Below are 17,647 nucleotides of genomic sequence, written 5' to 3' on the forward strand. Positions count from 1 at the left end.
ATGTTAAAAGAGCAATTATCTTGCAACTTCTACAAGGAGCAAAATTTTTATTTTTTCTTTTTCCCCCCTTTATGCATGTGTGCATGCACATATAGGTGTAGAATTTTAATCAATACAATATCTCAATTATATGGCCTTGGGCCAAAGTGTATTTAAGGAGATTTTTGTATTTTACTTTGGAATTTTCTTTTGTATTTATATACTATGGGAATTAGTCAAAATCACATTAGTTTGGAAACAGTTGCTTTTGTTTTTGAAAATCCAAACTGAGTAAAAATAATTTGGAGAAAGAATTAAACAGATAAGATGGTCCAAATTGAATTCCAAAAATGGAAATACGACAAACTCTGCGGCATGAGGAACAAGAAACATGCATGTGATCACGCAGCCAACTTTAGATGTTTTTGGGTGCCTCTGCCAACGAGCTGCTCCTTTATAAGATCATATGCATTTAATGTATTTAGCCGCCCAATTTGTACCCCAACATTAAATCCAAGCACGACTCTAAATTTTGGTAGTGTATTAACCCTCCATTTGTTTTTCTATTAAAGACAAAAGCAATAAATAATATTACAAATAAAACGTCATACATTATTTACAAATGATAAGAATATATATATAGCTTTATGTTCAGTTAAACTATAAATATAAAAATAGCTTAATTTATAATTCCATCTTTTCAACTTGTTTTTCATTATATTCATATATAACACATCCAAAACATTGAACGAAAATTATGTTTTGTGAAATTAAATCAACAAATTTATTTCCCTTAATTTCCCCTTTTGTGCAATTATTTAAAATATAAAAAAATCATTTTATATTTCTTAGAATAGTGAAACAAAAATAATCGAAGATCTAAAATTCCGAAATCTTAATTTAAATTAACCATATATATGAATAGAAAATATGATGCTATTTTAAAAAATATATTATAGTTGTCATTTATAATTTTTCATGATATTCATTTAAGGTGCCAATGAATTCACAATAATTATTCATCTTAAGAGTGAAACAAAGTTTTTGGAAAGGTATTAATAATTTTCTCATGCCAGTAACAAAAATACCCATTTTTCAGCCAAAAAGGCAAAAGCAATAAATTCTAATTATATATATATTTGACTGTCAATCAACCCTCCCTCTCCCCATCTCTCTCTGTCTCGATTACACTGTTAACTTGATTCCAGGCTCCGTTTATAATAAGCTTTCTGTCTACTCCTCATTTTTCTCAAAAAATGGCGTCTGGGTCTTTGGTTAGACCAAGCCAATCCCCTGCACCATTTCTGAAACCTACAAGGCCAAACCTTAGTTGCAAAAAACAGGTTAGTCAATCTAATGATAAGTTTTCTTTACCATAATTGCCATATTCTGTCTGCTTTTCTTCGTCTAAGATAAAGATGGTTTTCTGATTCTCATTTATTTTTGGTTTTGTTTTGTTTTTAAAACATTTCTGGTTTTGTTATCTGTAATGTGGGTTTTCTTTAATGTTCATGTCTTATGGATGGTGCAAATGATCGTTGCTCTTTGCGCTTTCAGTTTTGTCTGAGAGCCTCTGCCGGAAGCTTGGACGATGAGGAACGTAAAACGATGATAACGAAACAAAATGGTGGCTGGAAGATCGATTTCTTCGGGAAGAAACCGGCTACGCCATTGTTGGACATCATCAAGTACCCTGTTCATATGAAGAATTTATCCACAAGGGTAAACTAGAGGATCATCATGGGATCCTTTGTCTCTCTGTTAATCTGTTTACCGGATTCTTCATTTCTTATCTTATGATTAGCCAGCTTGTTCCTGTTATATGTTTTTTGTTCGCTTCCGTACTGTCTTTCTTCTGTCATAACCAGCTATCTGCACAATTCCCTCTTATATTGTTTTTGTTTTCTACATTTTCTGCTGGCTTTTTTGTTAATTTCAATATTGAAATACCTCTAGGACCTTGAACAACTGGCAGCAGAGCTTCGAGCTGATATTGTGCACACTGTATCAGAGACCGGTGGGCATCTTAGTTCAAGCTTGGGTGTAGTGGAGCTAACAGTAGCTTTACACCATGTATTCAACACACCTGAAGACAAAATTATATGGGATGTCGGCCATCAGGTGAGAGTCTCGAGCGACTCATATTCATATGCAAGTTCAGAAGTAGGTAGCATATTTAAATGCCTTAAAATCGTAGAAGATGGTTCTGAAAGCAATAAAATTGCAGGCATACGCACATAAAATTCTGACAGGAAGAAGGTCGAGAATGCACACGATAAGAAAAACTTCAGGGCTTGCAGGTTTTCCTAAAAGGGATGAGAGTGTTTATGATGCTTTTGGTGCTGGACATAGTTCTACAAGCATATCTGCCGGACTTGGTATATGGTTCTCACTCTAAACTCTTTCATTCCATGACCATGAGCTGTAAAACATAAAATTTAAGATACATAACTGAGAACTTGAGAATATAACCAACATTCAATGAAAAAAATGTAGGCATGGCAGTGGCAAGAGATCTTCTAGGGAAGAAGAACAATGTCGTTTCAGTGATTGGAGATGGAGCCATGACTGCAGGACTTGCATTTGAGGCCATGAATAATGCAGGATTCCTTGATGCTAACCTAATTGTCATATTGAACGATAATAAACAAGTATCTCTGCCAACTGCAACTCTAGATGGTCCTTCGACCCCTGTTGGAGCTCTCAGCAGGGCTTTCACCAAGATTCAAGCAAGCACAAAGTTACGCAAACTTCGTGAAAAAGCAAAAGTAAACCTCTAAGCTTTCTTTTATTTCGGTCTTCCATCCCAATTCTTCTCCCATCTTTGTATCAACAGAAGTCTGACCGGCACTACTTGTGTTGAAGGACCTCGCTAAACAAATTGGCGTACAAGCACATGAACTTGCAGCAAAGATAGATGAGTATGCAAGAGGAATGATCAGTGCTTCTGGCTCCACCCTTTTTGAGGAGTTAGGGCTATATTACATTGGTCCAGTTAATGGACACAATATTGAAGATTTAGTATTGATCTTTGAAAAGGTGAAAGCCATGCCTGCCCCAGGGCCAGTCCTAATCCATATCGTGACAGAGAAAGGAAAGGGCTATCCCCCAGCTGAGGCATCGGCTGATAAAATGCATGGTAAGATTCCAACTCGTATATAAATGGTGATGTTATGACCTATCAAAATGATCATTATTCTATATGCTCTCAGGTGTTGTAAAGTTCGACACCAAAACAGGCAAGCAATTTAAGCCTAAGTCCTCTACACTGTCATATACACAGTACTTCGCTGAATCGCTTATAAAAGAAGCTGAGGATGATGACAAGATTGTAGCCATCCACGCAGCTATGGGTGGGGGAACAGGTCTGAATTTCTTCCAAAAAAGGTTCCCAGAGCGCTGCTTTGATGTAGGGATTGCCGAGCAACATGCAGTTACTTTTGCAGCTGGCTTAGCCACTGAGGGTCTCAAGCCATTCTGTGCCATCTACTCATCATTCTTGCAAAGAGGGTATGATCAGGTGAGCTCACCACAATATATATACTAAATTGTATATGACCGGATTTCATTCTGAAGCAATATTCTCTCATTTCTCACTTTCTCCTGATTGGCACTTTTGTTGGAATATTTTAACTCCAATGGTAGGTGGTGCACGATGTGGATCTTCAAAAATTACCTGTCCGCTTTGCCATGGATCGAGCTGGTTTGGTTGGTGCAGATGGACCGACCCACTGTGGGGCATTTGATATCACATACATGGCTTGCTTGCCCAACATGGTGGTAATGGCCCCATCTGATGAGGCTGAGCTTATGCATATGGTTGCAACAGCAGCAGCCATTGATGACAGACCCAGCTGCTTCAGGTTCCCCAGGGGAAATGGCACTGGAGTAGCTCTTCCACCTAATTACAAAGGAACTCCTCTTGAGGTAAGCATAATGAATTTTAGGATATCCAAACAGATTAGTACAGAGCAAAAAAACTGATTAGTGTTTCTTCTTCAATGGTTCAATAGATTGGGAGAGGAAGAATTATCATGGAAGGCAATAGAGTAGCTATTTTGGGATATGGCTCTATAATTCAACAATGTATTGAAGCAGCACACGTGCTCAGATCTCAAGACATTTATATTACAGTAGCTGATGCAAGATTTTGCAAGCCTTTAGATAGAGATCTCATCAAGCAACTAGCACATGAGCATGAGATTCTTATTACTGTAGAAGAGGGTTCTATTGGAGGTTTTGGCTCTCATGTTTCACATTTCCTGAGCTTGACGGGTATTTTGGATGGATCTCTTAAGGTATATATATATATATATATATATATATTTATTTTTTTTTTTTCTTTAAATTAATTAAATTTACTTAGTCTTTCCTTTTACTAAAATTTAGTCCTTCTTCNATATATATATATATATATATATATATTATTTTTTTTTTTTTCTAAATATAAATTTCTAGCTTCCTTTTCAAAAATTTGCCTTCTTCACATTTAGGGTTTGTTTGTTCAGAATCTAAATAGTTTTTGAGCCTCATTGCAGTTGAGAGCAATGGTGCTTCCTGATAGATATATTGATCATGGATCACCCAAAGATCAGATTGAAGAAGCAGGGCTCTCCTCAAGACATATCGCTACAACGGTCCTATCTATGCTAGGAAGGCCAAAAGAAGCCCTGCAGTTCAACTAAGCACAAATAAACATCAGAATCTAGCAGTGGAAGTAATTGCAAAAACATTCAGTAGGAAGTTATCCACCACATTAAATATGATGGGAGACTCACCTAGAGTCCAAACTGACATTAGATCTGGACTCTGCTTTCCAGGCGTAGAGAAAATTGTACAAATCTGACTTAAAGATTCATATATGGGTTGTTGATATAGAAAGGTCAGAACTCCTTTCGGGATCACAAATGAACTAGTCAAAACCATAGTTTTTGTTTTTGTATATTCATCAACCCCTGCCCCACCAATTAAAAGTTTCCTGCAGCATAATGTATTATCAATAGACTAGTTTATTAATTCTAGTAGATTCTCAACTATCTCAGATTTTGTAAATAATTCATGTAGATAATCAATGCCCCAACAAAAATTTCCAACTGGAGTTAAGGCTTTTCTAAGAGGAGTTGATTTTTAATTGATAGATGACTTATCGTCGATCAAGCTCAATGAGCAGCAATTCAAATTGGATAGTAGAATTGGCAGCAAATTATTTTTCTTTTCTGAAGTGCAAGAAGAGGGAAAGAACTGGATGAGTCAGTTGAGGAGGATGGTTGCTGCACTTGAAAGGCATACGAACATCTATAGTCTGTACTAATAAACTAAATGAGGCTTTAGTTCACTCTTTACATCAACTTGACCTCATTTTAAACTTTTAAAGTGACCTTAGCCTCTCCCCATCAGATTTTATGTGAATTCCTTAGCATGTTAAAATTCTAAATTTTCCTACTTTATCTTCACTTTTCTCTACTTGTATGAAAAAACTCTTTTCTATATCCTATGCCAATAACAAGGTAAAACATATCACCATGTGAGGAGTTAAGTTCTGTAAGTACCCTATTATCTCCTATGTTCTGTTTGTTCAAGTTTAATCAGCAGCAAACCATGGCCAAAAAGCGTATTTACATCAACTTTCATAATACCACAGGAAAACCTTCTAACAATAGTGTAAATTGAAATAAAATTCCATCAAATTTAATATGCCTCTTTAATCCAGGTCCTCCGCAAATTGTTGAGGCGCATCCATGTCAATTGAAAGACAGCAGCTTTTGATCCACTAGTGTCAATCCACTGGTATGTAAAGAAAGAATCAGTTTAGTTGATCAGTCCAATATAATTGGATAGATCTGCCCCGGCTGAACCTAGAAGGAAGGATAGATATCATTTACAAAGTATGATTCACCATTAATCTCCACAGGAACAGAATCCATCTTTAAAATGATGAAATCATTTTGCATCTCGGGCAATTATTTCTCTTTGAACAACATTGGAGACCAATTTTATCTATGAGTGACAAACCCCACAAACTCTAAGGTTTTTAAAAATCCTGATGTTAGCAGTCCAGTTACTAGCCTTCCATCAAGCAAAAGCAACGGCAAGTTTGTCACTGTGATAATACAGTAACCTTTCCTTCTTATCCTTACCTATATCTTGCAACAAGAGTTTTGTATCAGGAAGATAACCCAAAATTTTGAACCCCTCAATCAATTCCTCAAATGTTTTAAATATCTCTGTTGAATTCGGGTGGGACCAATCCCCAGCCGTGAAAGTATGGACCTCCTTAATAACATCAACCCCACTCACTGCAGGATTCTTTTTCAATCTCATCTCCCTCATTGTGCTTTATCTCAATAACAAGGCTTCATTTACATGTTGAAGCATAGATGTTTGACAGCAGAACACGAGATGCTTCATCCCCATGAGCAAGCTCAAGCACTCTGTTTTCAATTCTGTCTGCCATCCCCTACCTCTCCATGAAAACTACAGGCACTGAGAAGTCTCCTCCATGATACCAAAAATGGATTACTGACCTGCTTTATTAAAGTTTCTGCTTCTTCAAGTCTCCCAGAACATCCCAGCAAATCAACCTTGCAAGCATAGTGATTTACGGATATATAATACAACTTAGTATTAACGTGTTAATATAACTCGTAAAGTCTAATCAACAAATATATACATATATAATATTCGATCTTCATTGATTTTATTGAATAAATTAATAACTCTATTGTATCCTATGAATTCAACTTATATACTATTTTGGGGTATTCAAGGTTCAGATTTACATGAAGGTAAATCAAATTTACCATATAACTTTGAGTAAGTGTAATTTTGTCACTATTTTTTTAATTTTATTCAAATGTAATCAAAATTTAAATATTTTATTAAAAATATCCTTTTATTTTCTTAAGATTATTTTTTTTGCCATTAACTTAATTTTAATTTTTTTAATCAAATTAAAAATATATAGAATGATAAAATTTCATATGTTCAAAAATATATGATAAATTTGAGTCATCATTATAAGTAGAGTGATAAATTTAAATTCTATCTCATTACCCTATACATAATAGTGCTCTCACAGTTTTTCTCCTGAATAAGAACTAATAAATTTAAAACAAAAAAAGTAAGACAAATTTACAACAAAAAGGAAAAAGAAAAATCATGATAAGAAGAAAAGAAATAACAATTTAGAAGTTTATATCCGAACATTTTACTCATTAATTGGTGTACGATCTCTCTATTTAAAAAGTAAAGTTTGAATTTTTTTTTCCTAATTAAAAAAAAATAATTTTAGAAGTTTAGTTGGCATTTCATTTAAATTTCTTTACATATTTCCCTCAATTCCAAAAAAAAAAAAACCAATTTTGGAAGTTTAGCCGGCATTCCATTTGAATTTCTTTACATATTAGAAATTTCATTCACGTGCTTTAATTACTGTACATAAAGCACCATGGATTATTTTTCCTTAAAAAAGTTAGATTCAAATCTAATTTTTTTTAAAGATTAATGCTAAATCCTAGCAATTGAGCATTTAATTCATTAGTTGATGAATGATCTCCTTATTTAAAAAGTAAAAAAATTAAAAAAAAATACTAAATCCTAAAAAATTTAAATTGACGGTTAATTTTTTCTTTTCATTTTCACTTTATTTTTATTTATACGGATTTATATTTGATGCATTGACAGTGTATATCTTCTTATACACTATCAGGCCACCAAAATATGAAACCTCATCAATGAGGTAAAATTAAAATCCATTAGGGATGTAAAACCAAATATTAATAATTTTTTTAAAAAAAATCTTTTTTTTCACTCTCCAACATCCTTTCAATTGTTTGTTTTTTGTTTTTTTCATCTCTCTCCAATTCCATCATCTTCTTCTCCTTTTTTTCTTCCATTAAGATTAAATTTGATAAAATTATACAATTTCAAGAGCAATGATAATTAAAAGTTTTTATTCTCTCTAAACTCTCCTTCATGAGTTCTTCCCCTTTGCACTATTATCATCTCTACTTGTCCCTAAATCGAGATCTAGGGCAATTGCAAAAACAATATAACATACCTAACTTATGTCTAGTACCATAGGAATTAATCAAAATGAAATTCTTGCGTGTTTCATGTTTTAAGGAATCAAGATTGTTAAATCAATCCATGAGTACTCTTTAGAAAAAAAAAAATCAATCCATGAGTTCCCTTGTTATAAAACATATAAGAAAGTAATACCCCATTATAGTCCTATAAAAATATCTAAGACTCAATCTCAAATCTCACACTCTAAATTGAAAATTTCATTGTTGATTTTAAATTTTAATCAATCACATGTAAAGTAAAGCTAAACTTAAATAAATTTTCATTTGTTTAAAGAGAAGAAGAGAAAGGTTAAAGGAAAAAGTGGATTAGAGTTTAGAGAGAAAGTTTCTCTTTCCTTTTGCACTTTAAACCCGAAAGAAAAAATAACTTTAAACCAAAAAAAAGAAGAAAAACAAAATCTTAAAGATTTTTTAGAGAGACATGGAAGATCTGTAAAAATTTTTGAGATTAGAAAAGTTAAAGAGAAACATGAAAGAGATTTTAGATTCAGTAAAAAAAATTTTAATTTTTTACCTCGTTAAATGTTAAAATTTTTTTAATATTTAGTTTTAGGTCCCTAATGAATTATAGTTTTATCTCATTAATGAGGTGGCACATTTTGGTGGCGTGACAATGTATAGCTTCTATACACTGTTAGTGCATTAAATATAAATCCTTATACAAAGGATTTCTATTTGATGCACTGATAGTGTATATCTTCCTATATACAATTAGGCCTCCAAAATGTGACATCTCATTAATGAAGTAAAATTAAAATCGACTTAAAACTAAATATTAATTTTTTTAAAAAAAATCTTATTTTTCTATCTCCAACGTCCTCTCAATTGTTCGTTTCTTGTTTTTTTTAATCTCTCTCCAACTCTATCATCTTCTTCTCCTCTTTTTCGTCCATTAAGATTAACTTTGATAAAATTATACAATTTCAAAAGCAATGATAATTAAAAGTTTTTACTTTCTTTCTAAACTTTCCTTCATGAGTTCTTCCCCTTTGCACTATTATCATCTCTACTTGTTCTTAGATCTAGATCTAGGGCGATTGCAAAAACAATACAACATACCTAACTTATGTCTAGTACCATAGGAACTAAACAAAATGAAAATCTTGCATATCTCATATTTTAAGGAATCAAGATTGTTAAATTAATCCATGAGTACTCTCCAAAAAAAAAAATCAATCCATGAGTTCTTTCATTATAAAACATATAAAAAAGTAATACCCTATTATGATCCTATGAAAATATCTAATTGAATCAATAACAAGAACATAAACTGAAGACTTTCAATCTCAAATCTCACACTGTAAATTGAAAATTTCATTATCAATTTCAAATCTTAATCAATTACATGTAAAGTAAAGCTGAATTTGAATAAATTTTTTATTGTTTAAAAAGAACTTGAGACAGGTTAGAGGGGAAAGTGGATTAGAGTTTAGAGAGAAAGTTACTATTTTTTTTTGCACTTTAAACTCGAAAGAAAAAAACAACCTTAAATCGAAAAGAAGAAAAACAACATCTTAAAGATTTTTAGAGAGACATGGAAGATCTGTAAAAATTTTGAAATCAAAAAGGTGAGAGTGAAACGTGGAAGAGATTTTAGAGAGAGTAAAAAAATATTAATTTTTTACCTCATTAAATGTTAAAAACTTTTTAATATTTAGTTTTAGGTCCTTAATAAATTATGGTTTTATTTCATTAATGAGATGGCACATTTTGGTAACTTGACCATGTATATATTAAATATAAACCTTATACAAAAGGTATAATCAGTCACTTTATTGGATTCCAATCCCATTTTTCTTAAAATTATAATTCTTTCTCAAAAATTTTTAAATTGACGTTAAATTTTCCTTTCCAATTTCACTTTATTGCCTTTTTGCGCAGAAGGATAATGATAATTTTGTTAGGCTAGTAATAAAAAATGATCAAAAGACCTATCCAATCCCTATACTCTTCAATTTTATTCAATTTAGTCACTGTACTCAAAATCGAAGCAATTTAATCCCTTGAGTTTAGAAATTGCGTCAATTTAGTTCCTTTCCTTAATAGCATCCAATTTTACCGTTAAATGATGATGTCATTGTTGACGTGTCACATTTTGATGATGTGACATTTAAGATGATGACGTGGCATGCTATATGGCACCAAGTGATGACGTGGCAATGGTAGATGGCACTATACGATGACATGGCAGTGCTGGCGTGGCATTAACATACTGACATGGCAATGCCACGTGGTAGATCAAAAAAAATTTAAAAAAAAAAAATCACCATGTCATAAGGACTAAATTGAACAAAAATATATAGTATAGGGATTAAATTGACCACAATTGAGATGTTGAGAGACTAAACTAAAAAAAATTTAAAAAATATAAATCTTTAAGTATATTATTGATATGCTTATTAATAAGCCAAATATTCAAGTGTAAAAGATTTATGGTGTTAAAAAATATATATAAATATTTTCTTACTTGATTATTTAATTCTAGAATATATAAATTAATTTATCTTTTTTACAAAAAAAAAATTAAGTTTGAATTCTCCTTCTATAAAAAAATTTTGAAAAAATTTCATACTTAAAGTTAAATTTAGATGAATAACTTACATTATATTAAAATAAAATAATATAAAATAACTAAATATGTTGATTTAGTTACAACATTCACAATTTACAAATACACATTCTTTTGAAATTATTCAACTCTTACCCAATTTACCTTTTATTTAAATTTACTCAAATTAGCAAAATATCTTGATTTAGTTACAATATCCACAATTTACAAATACATATTCTTTTGAAATTATTCAACTCTTACCTAATTTACCTTTTATTTAAATTTACTCAAAATTTCTTATAAAACGATTTTATTTAAATTCAAATACTAGAATCAAATTCTACTAAATTTAAATTTAAATTATTAATTTGGATCTACAAAAAATTTATTAACAAAATAAAATGGTACAAATATTTATAGTTATATTTTACTTTATTAACTATAGATGCAGTCTTTAATATAGAAAATTTCAACTTAAAAAATATAACTTGAAATTTTAAACAAAATAAAAACATAAAAAATAAATAAACAATTCAAAGGGTCGAGCTTAGATTCTATGGTTGTAATAAGAGGTTTGTTATGTCCAAATTAAGCAAGTCAGAATGAAAAATTATTTTTATAATCATCGCTAACTTTATATCTCCGTTCTTCATTTTTTTAAAAGAAAAAACTAAATCAACATATTTTTGACTTTAGCTCAAGTTAAAAACTAAGTTCAATAAATTTCAAATTTTTATACTATTATAAATAAAAGAAAAATAAATCTATTTAGTCATTTTATATTATTTTATTTTAACGTAATATAATTTATTCATCTAAATTTGACTTAAAGTATAAATTTTTTTTAAAATTTTTTTTATAGAAAGAGAATTCAAACTTAATTTTTATAAAAAAGATAAATTAATTTGCATATTCTAGAATCAAATAATCAAATAAGAAAATATTTATATATATTTTTTAACACCATAAATCTTTTACACTTAAATATTTGACTTATTAATAAGTATATCAATAATTTACTTAAAATTTTATATTTTTCAAATAATTTTTCAATTTAATCCCTCAACATCTCAATTTTGTTCAATTTAGTTCATGTGCTATATATTTTTGTTTAATTTAATCCCTATGTCGTGGTAAAATTTTTTTTGAAAATTTTTTTAAGCTACCGCGAGGCACTAACATGCTGACATAGTAGTGCCACGTCAGCATTATCATGTCATCGTATAGTGTCACGTGGCATTGCCACAACATCACTCGATGCCATGTGGCATGCCACGTCATCATCTCAAATGACACATCAACAAAATGTGATACATCAGTCATAATGTTATTATTTAACGGTAAAATTGGATATCGTTAAAAAAAGAGACTAAATTGACATAATTCCTAAAATTAAAAGACTAAATTACTTCAATTTTAAGTATAGAGATTAAATTGAACAACATTGAATAGTATAGGGATTGAATAGTCTTTTGACCAACAAAATACTCTCATTTTTCACTCAGAAGGAAAAAAAATAAATTCTAATTATATATTTGGCTGTCCGAACAGTTATGACAATCCAACTGCCTCTCTCTCTCTCGCTTGCACTGTTAACTTCATTCCAGGCTCCGTCGATGTTAAGCTCTCTGACTACTCGTTTCTCTCAAAATATTTTGATCAAAAAATGGCGGTTTCTGGGTGTTTGGTTAGACCAAGCCAATCCTCTGCACCATTTCTGAGACCCACAAAGCCAAGCCTTAGTCGCAAAAAACATGTTAGTCAATCTAATGCTAAGTTTTCTTTACCATAATTGCCATACTCTGTCTGCGTTTCTTCATCTAAAATAAGATGTTTGCTGATTCTCATTTATTTTTTGTTTGCTTTGTTTTTAAAAGATTCTGGTTTTGATATCTGTGATGTGGGATTTCTTTAATGTTCATGTCTTATGGATGGTGCAAATGGTGGTTGCTCTTCGCGTCTTCAGTTCTGTCTGAGAGCCTCTGCCGAAAACTTGGACGATGAGGGATCTAAAACGATGATAACGAAACAAAATGATGGCTGGAAGATCGAATTCTCCAGGAAGAAACCGGCTACGCCATTGTTGGACACCATCAACTACCCTGTTCATCTGAAGAATTTATCCACAAGCGTAAACTACAGGATCATCATGGGATCCTTTGTCTCTCTGTTAATCTGTTTATGGGATTCTTCATTTTCTTCTCTTATGATTAGCCAGCTAGTTCCTGTTATTTGTTTCCTTGCTCACTTTCGTCTGTCATAACCAGCTATCTGCACAGTTCCTTCTTATGTTCTTTTTGTTTTCTAAATTTTCTGCTGGCTTTTTTGTTAATTTCCATGTTGATAAACCTCTAGGACCTTGAACAACTGGCAGCAGAGCTTCGAGCCGAAATTGTGCACTCTCTATCAGAGACCGGTGGGCATCTTAGCTCAAGCTTGGGAGTAGTGGAGCTCACAATAGTTTTGCACCATGTATTCAACACACCTCAAGATAAAATTATATGGGATGTCGGCCATCAGGTAAGAGTCTCGAGCGACTCTGGTCTATTTCGTTATCGGAAAATAATTTTTATGGTAATTTTTTTATAAAATATTTTATTGAAAATTTTAATATTCTTTTGTAGTTTGAATAAACTATGAAAAATATTTTTTATTGTTAGAATAAATTGAGGGAAATATTTTCTGTTCACTTATAAATTTTTCTACCATAATCTATATTAAAAAATTTTCCACTAATAATTATAATAAACTAAAAAATAAATTACTCTTTCTCTTAATTTTTTAAATAAACAAAAAAAATACTAACCCTGACTTCCTTTTTATCATCTTCTCTATCTCTCCAATAAACACTTTCAAATACTATAAGCAAAAAAATTCCAATTATCTAAAGAAGAGAAAAAATGAAAGTTTATTATTTTATTTTTGCTTTAATTTTTTTTTTATTTTCAATTTTTGAGAGAGTTAGACTAAACTTCCAACAATGAAAGCAAGAAATCTCCATTTTTCACCTTTCATAGTTGAGTCCAATTCATGACTTGTTCTCCAAGAAGTCTTCGGATAATTTTTCATGAGGTCGATCCCTCTGCCTTTGCCGACGAAGCATATTAAGGGCATGCTTGCACGGTGGCACGGGTCTGTGAAGCTGAATGAGGTCACAGGTTCTGAAGGAAGCGAGGCGAAGCTGCGACCACGGGCAGAAGTTAGCGATACTGGACTAGATAGCAGCTTTTTTTTTTTTTTTGAGCCATTAAATTCATTTCCAGTGCTTAGAAGATCAATTTTACATATATATATGTATCTGACCAACATTTGGTTTCTTGACTTGCATCTCAACAATGTTTAATCTTTTCTTAATGCAAAAAATGAGGGTGGTTTTATTTTGTTTTCAACCTTAAGCACTTTGGGAGCAAGTATGAGTTTAGATAGGAGGGATTAAATTGTCTTACGCCCTTGGCGGGATTAAATCGTGTTTACTCGAAAATGTTTTAAACCCAACAAATATTTTCAGCCTTCCAAACAACAGAAAATGGTGAAAAAGTTTTCCGAAATGCAATTTACAGCATACCAAACTGACCCTCATTTCCATATGGAAGTTCACAAGTAGGTAGCAGATTTAAATGCCTCTTACAATCGTAGAAGATGGTCCTGAAAGCAATAAAATTGCAGGCATACGCTCATAAAATTCTGACAGGAAGAAGGTCGAGGATGCACACGATAAGAAAAACTTCAGGGCTTGCAGGCTTCCCTAAAAGGGATGAGAGTGTTTATGATGCTTTTGGTGCAGGACATAGTTCTACAAGCATATCCGCTGGACTTGGTATTTGGTTCTCACTGTAAACTCTTTCATTCCATTACCATGAGCTAGTTGTAAAACGTAAAATTTAAGATACATAACTGAGAACTTGAGAATATAACTAACATTCAATGTAAAAAATATAGGCATGGCAGTGGGAAGAGATCTTCTAGGGAAGACGAACAACGTCGTTTCAGTGATTGGAGATGGAGCCATGACTGCAGGACTTGCATTTGAGGCTATGAATAATGCAGGATTCCTTAATGCTAACCTAATTGTCATATTGAATGACAACAAACAAGTATCTCTACCAACTGCAACTCTAGATGGTCCTGCGACCCCTGTTGGAGCTCTCAGCAGGGCTTTAACCAAGATTCAAGCAAGCACCAAGTTCCGCAAACTTCGTGAAAAAGCAAAAGTAAACCTCTAAGCTTTCTTCTATTTCGGTCTTCTATCCCAATTATTCTTCTCCCAATCTTTGTATCAACAGAAATCTGACTGGGACTACTGGTGTTGAAGGGCCTCACTAAACAAGTTGGTGGACAAGCACATGAACTTGCAGCAAAGGTAGATGAGTATGCAAGAGGAATGATCAGTGCTTCTGGCTCCACCCTGTTTGAGAAGTTAGGGCTATATTACATTGGTGCAGTTGATGGACACAATATTAAAGATTTAATATCGACCTTTGAAAAGGTGAAAGCCATACCTGTCGCAGGGCCAGTCCTAATCCATATCGTGACAGAGAAAGGAAAGGGCTATCCCCCAGCTGAGGCATCCGCTGATAGAATGCATAGTAAGATTGCAACTCGTAAAATATATATGGTGATGTTCGGACCTATCAAAATGTTCATTTTTCTATCTGCTCTCAGGTGTTGTAAAGTTTGACACAAAAACAGGCAAGCAATTTAAGCCCAAATCCTCTACACTGTCATTTACACAGTTCTTTGCTGACTCGCTCATAAAACAAGCTGAGGGTAATGAAAAGATTGTAGCCATCCACGCAGCTATGGGTGGCGGAACAGGTCTGAATATCTTCCAGAAAAGGTTCCCAGACCGCTGCTTTGATGTAGGGATTGCCGAGCAACATGCAGTTACTTTTGCAGCTGGTTTTGCCGCTGAGGGTTTCAAGCCATTTTGTGCCATCTACTCATCATTCTTGCAACGAGGGTATGATCAGGTGAGCTCACAACAATAGATATGCTACATTGGATATGACGGTGTTTCGTTCTAAAAACAATATTCTCTCATTTTTCACTGCTTCCTGATTGGCACTTTTGTTGGCATATTTTAACTCCAATGGTAGGTGGTGCATGATGTGGATCTTCAAAAATTACCTGTCCGCTTTGCAATAGATCGAGCTGGTTTGGTTGGTGCAGATGGACCGTCCCACTGTGGGGCATTTGATATCACGTACATGGCTTGCTTGCCCAACATGGTGGTAATGGCCCCATCTGATGAGGCTGAGCTTATGCATATGGTTGCAACAGCAGCAGCCATTGATGACAGACCCAGCTGCTTCAGGTTCCCCAGGGGAAATGGTATTGGAGTAGCTCTTCCACCTAATTACGAAGGAACTCCTCTTGAGGTGAGGATAATGAATTTTAGGGTATCCCAACAGATTAGTACAGAGCAAATAAACTGATTAATGTTTCTTCTTCAATGGTTAAATAGATTGGGAGAGGCAGAATTATCATGGAAGGCAATAGAGTAGCTATTTTGGGATATGGCTTTATAGCTCAACAATGTATTGAAGCAGCACACATGCTCAGATCTCAAGACATTTATATAACAGTAGCTGACGCAAGATTTTGCAAGCCTCTAGATAAAGATCTCATCAAGCAACTAGCACATGAGCATGAGATTCTTATTACTGTTGAAGAGGGTTCTATTGGAGGTTTTGGCTCACATGTTTCACATTTCCTGAGCTTGACGGATATTTTGGATGGATCTCTTAAGGTATACATATATATATTTTCTAAATATAAAATTCTAGCTTCCTTTCCCAAAAATTGCCTTGTTCGCTTGTAGATTTTGTTTGTTCAGAATCTAATTAGTTTTAGAGCCTCGTTGCAGTTGAGAGCAATGGTGCTTCCTGATAGATATATTGATCATGGATCACACGAAGATCAGTTAGAAGCAGCAGGGCTTTCCGCAAGACATATCGCTGCAATGGTCCTATTTATGCTAGAAAGGCCAAAAGAAGCCCTGCAGTTCAAGCACAAGTAAACATCAGAATCTAGTAGTGGGAGTAATTGAAAAAGCATTCAGCAGATACATTATATGTGATGGGAAACTCACCTAGTGTCCTAGCCGATATTACATCTGGACTTTGCTTTCTAGGCGTAGAGAAATTTGTACAAATCCAACTTAAAAGATTTATACAAAGGTCAGAACTCCTTTTGGGATCAATCCCCCCCTCCAATTAAAAGTTTCCTGCAGCATAATGTATTACCAATCGACTAGTTTATTATTTGTAGTAGCTTCTCAACTGTCTCAGATTTTATAAATAATTCATGTGGATAATCACTGCCCATCAAAAATTAATTTCCAACTGGAGTTAAAAGGCTTTTCTAAATGGAGTTGATTTTTATTTGGTACAAGACTTACCATCCACCAAGCCTAATGAGCAGCAATTCAAATTGGTTGGTAGAATTGGCACTAGCTTATTTTTCTTTTCTGGAGTGCCAGAATAGGGAAAGGACTGGAGGAGTCGGGTGAGGAGGATGGTTGCTGCTGTTGCGCTTCACAGGCATATGATTATCTGTAGTCTGTACTTATAAACAAAATGAGGCTTTCCTTCACTCTTTACATCAACTTCACCTCATTTTAAACTTTCTAAGCGACCGTAGCCTCTCCCCATCAGATTTTATGCGAATTCCTCAACATGTTCAATTCTAATTCTTCCTACTTTATATGAAAAAACTCTTTTTATCTTCTGCCATACCAGGGTTAAGATGAATATATATATTGGGAGACAGGGTTAAGATAAATATTATATTTGTAATTTTTATTAAATTAATTTTGAATGCACCATCACAAGATATGGCACATTTTATCTTGCCCTGAAACTTTAACCTTCTTGAAATTTTGTTGACAAAAACTATGTAATAAACAATTATGATGATCTAATGTGAAAGATCGATAAAGGGAAACAATGTAAGTGATACCTTATTAAAGTAATGTTATTTTGACAGAAATCGAACTCACCTTTTGCAGATAACATGAAAATAAAATTAG

The 17,647-nt window shown here is 33.1% G+C and overlaps 2 protein-coding genes across 2 annotated transcripts; both read left to right on the forward strand.

Annotated features, from left to right (window-relative positions):
- Positions 1,135-5,082, forward strand: LOC18611441 (probable 1-deoxy-D-xylulose-5-phosphate synthase 2, chloroplastic). Its single transcript, XM_018114317.1, has 10 exons — positions 1,135-1,322; positions 1,537-1,701; positions 1,936-2,100; positions 2,207-2,357; positions 2,476-2,747; positions 2,845-3,118; positions 3,192-3,499; positions 3,625-3,906; positions 3,993-4,277; positions 4,518-5,082. The coding sequence occupies exons 1-10, from the start codon at positions 1,236-1,238 to the stop codon at positions 4,662-4,664; spliced, it is 2,136 nt and encodes a 711-aa protein (XP_017969806.1). The 5' UTR covers positions 1,135-1,235; the 3' UTR covers positions 4,665-5,082.
- LOC18611442 (probable 1-deoxy-D-xylulose-5-phosphate synthase 2, chloroplastic) lies at positions 12,225-16,891 on the forward strand. The gene is made up of 10 exons (XM_007047690.2): positions 12,225-12,373; positions 12,584-12,748; positions 12,973-13,137; positions 14,284-14,434; positions 14,557-14,828; positions 14,930-15,203; positions 15,280-15,587; positions 15,714-15,995; positions 16,082-16,366; positions 16,484-16,891. The coding sequence occupies exons 1-10, from the start codon at positions 12,284-12,286 to the stop codon at positions 16,634-16,636; spliced, it is 2,145 nt and encodes a 714-aa protein (XP_007047752.2). The 5' UTR covers positions 12,225-12,283; the 3' UTR covers positions 16,637-16,891.

This window comes from Theobroma cacao, chromosome 1 (genome assembly GCF_000208745.1).
Source record: "Theobroma cacao cultivar B97-61/B2 chromosome 1, Criollo_cocoa_genome_V2, whole genome shotgun sequence".
Taxonomy (NCBI): Eukaryota; Viridiplantae; Streptophyta; class Magnoliopsida; order Malvales; family Malvaceae; genus Theobroma; species Theobroma cacao.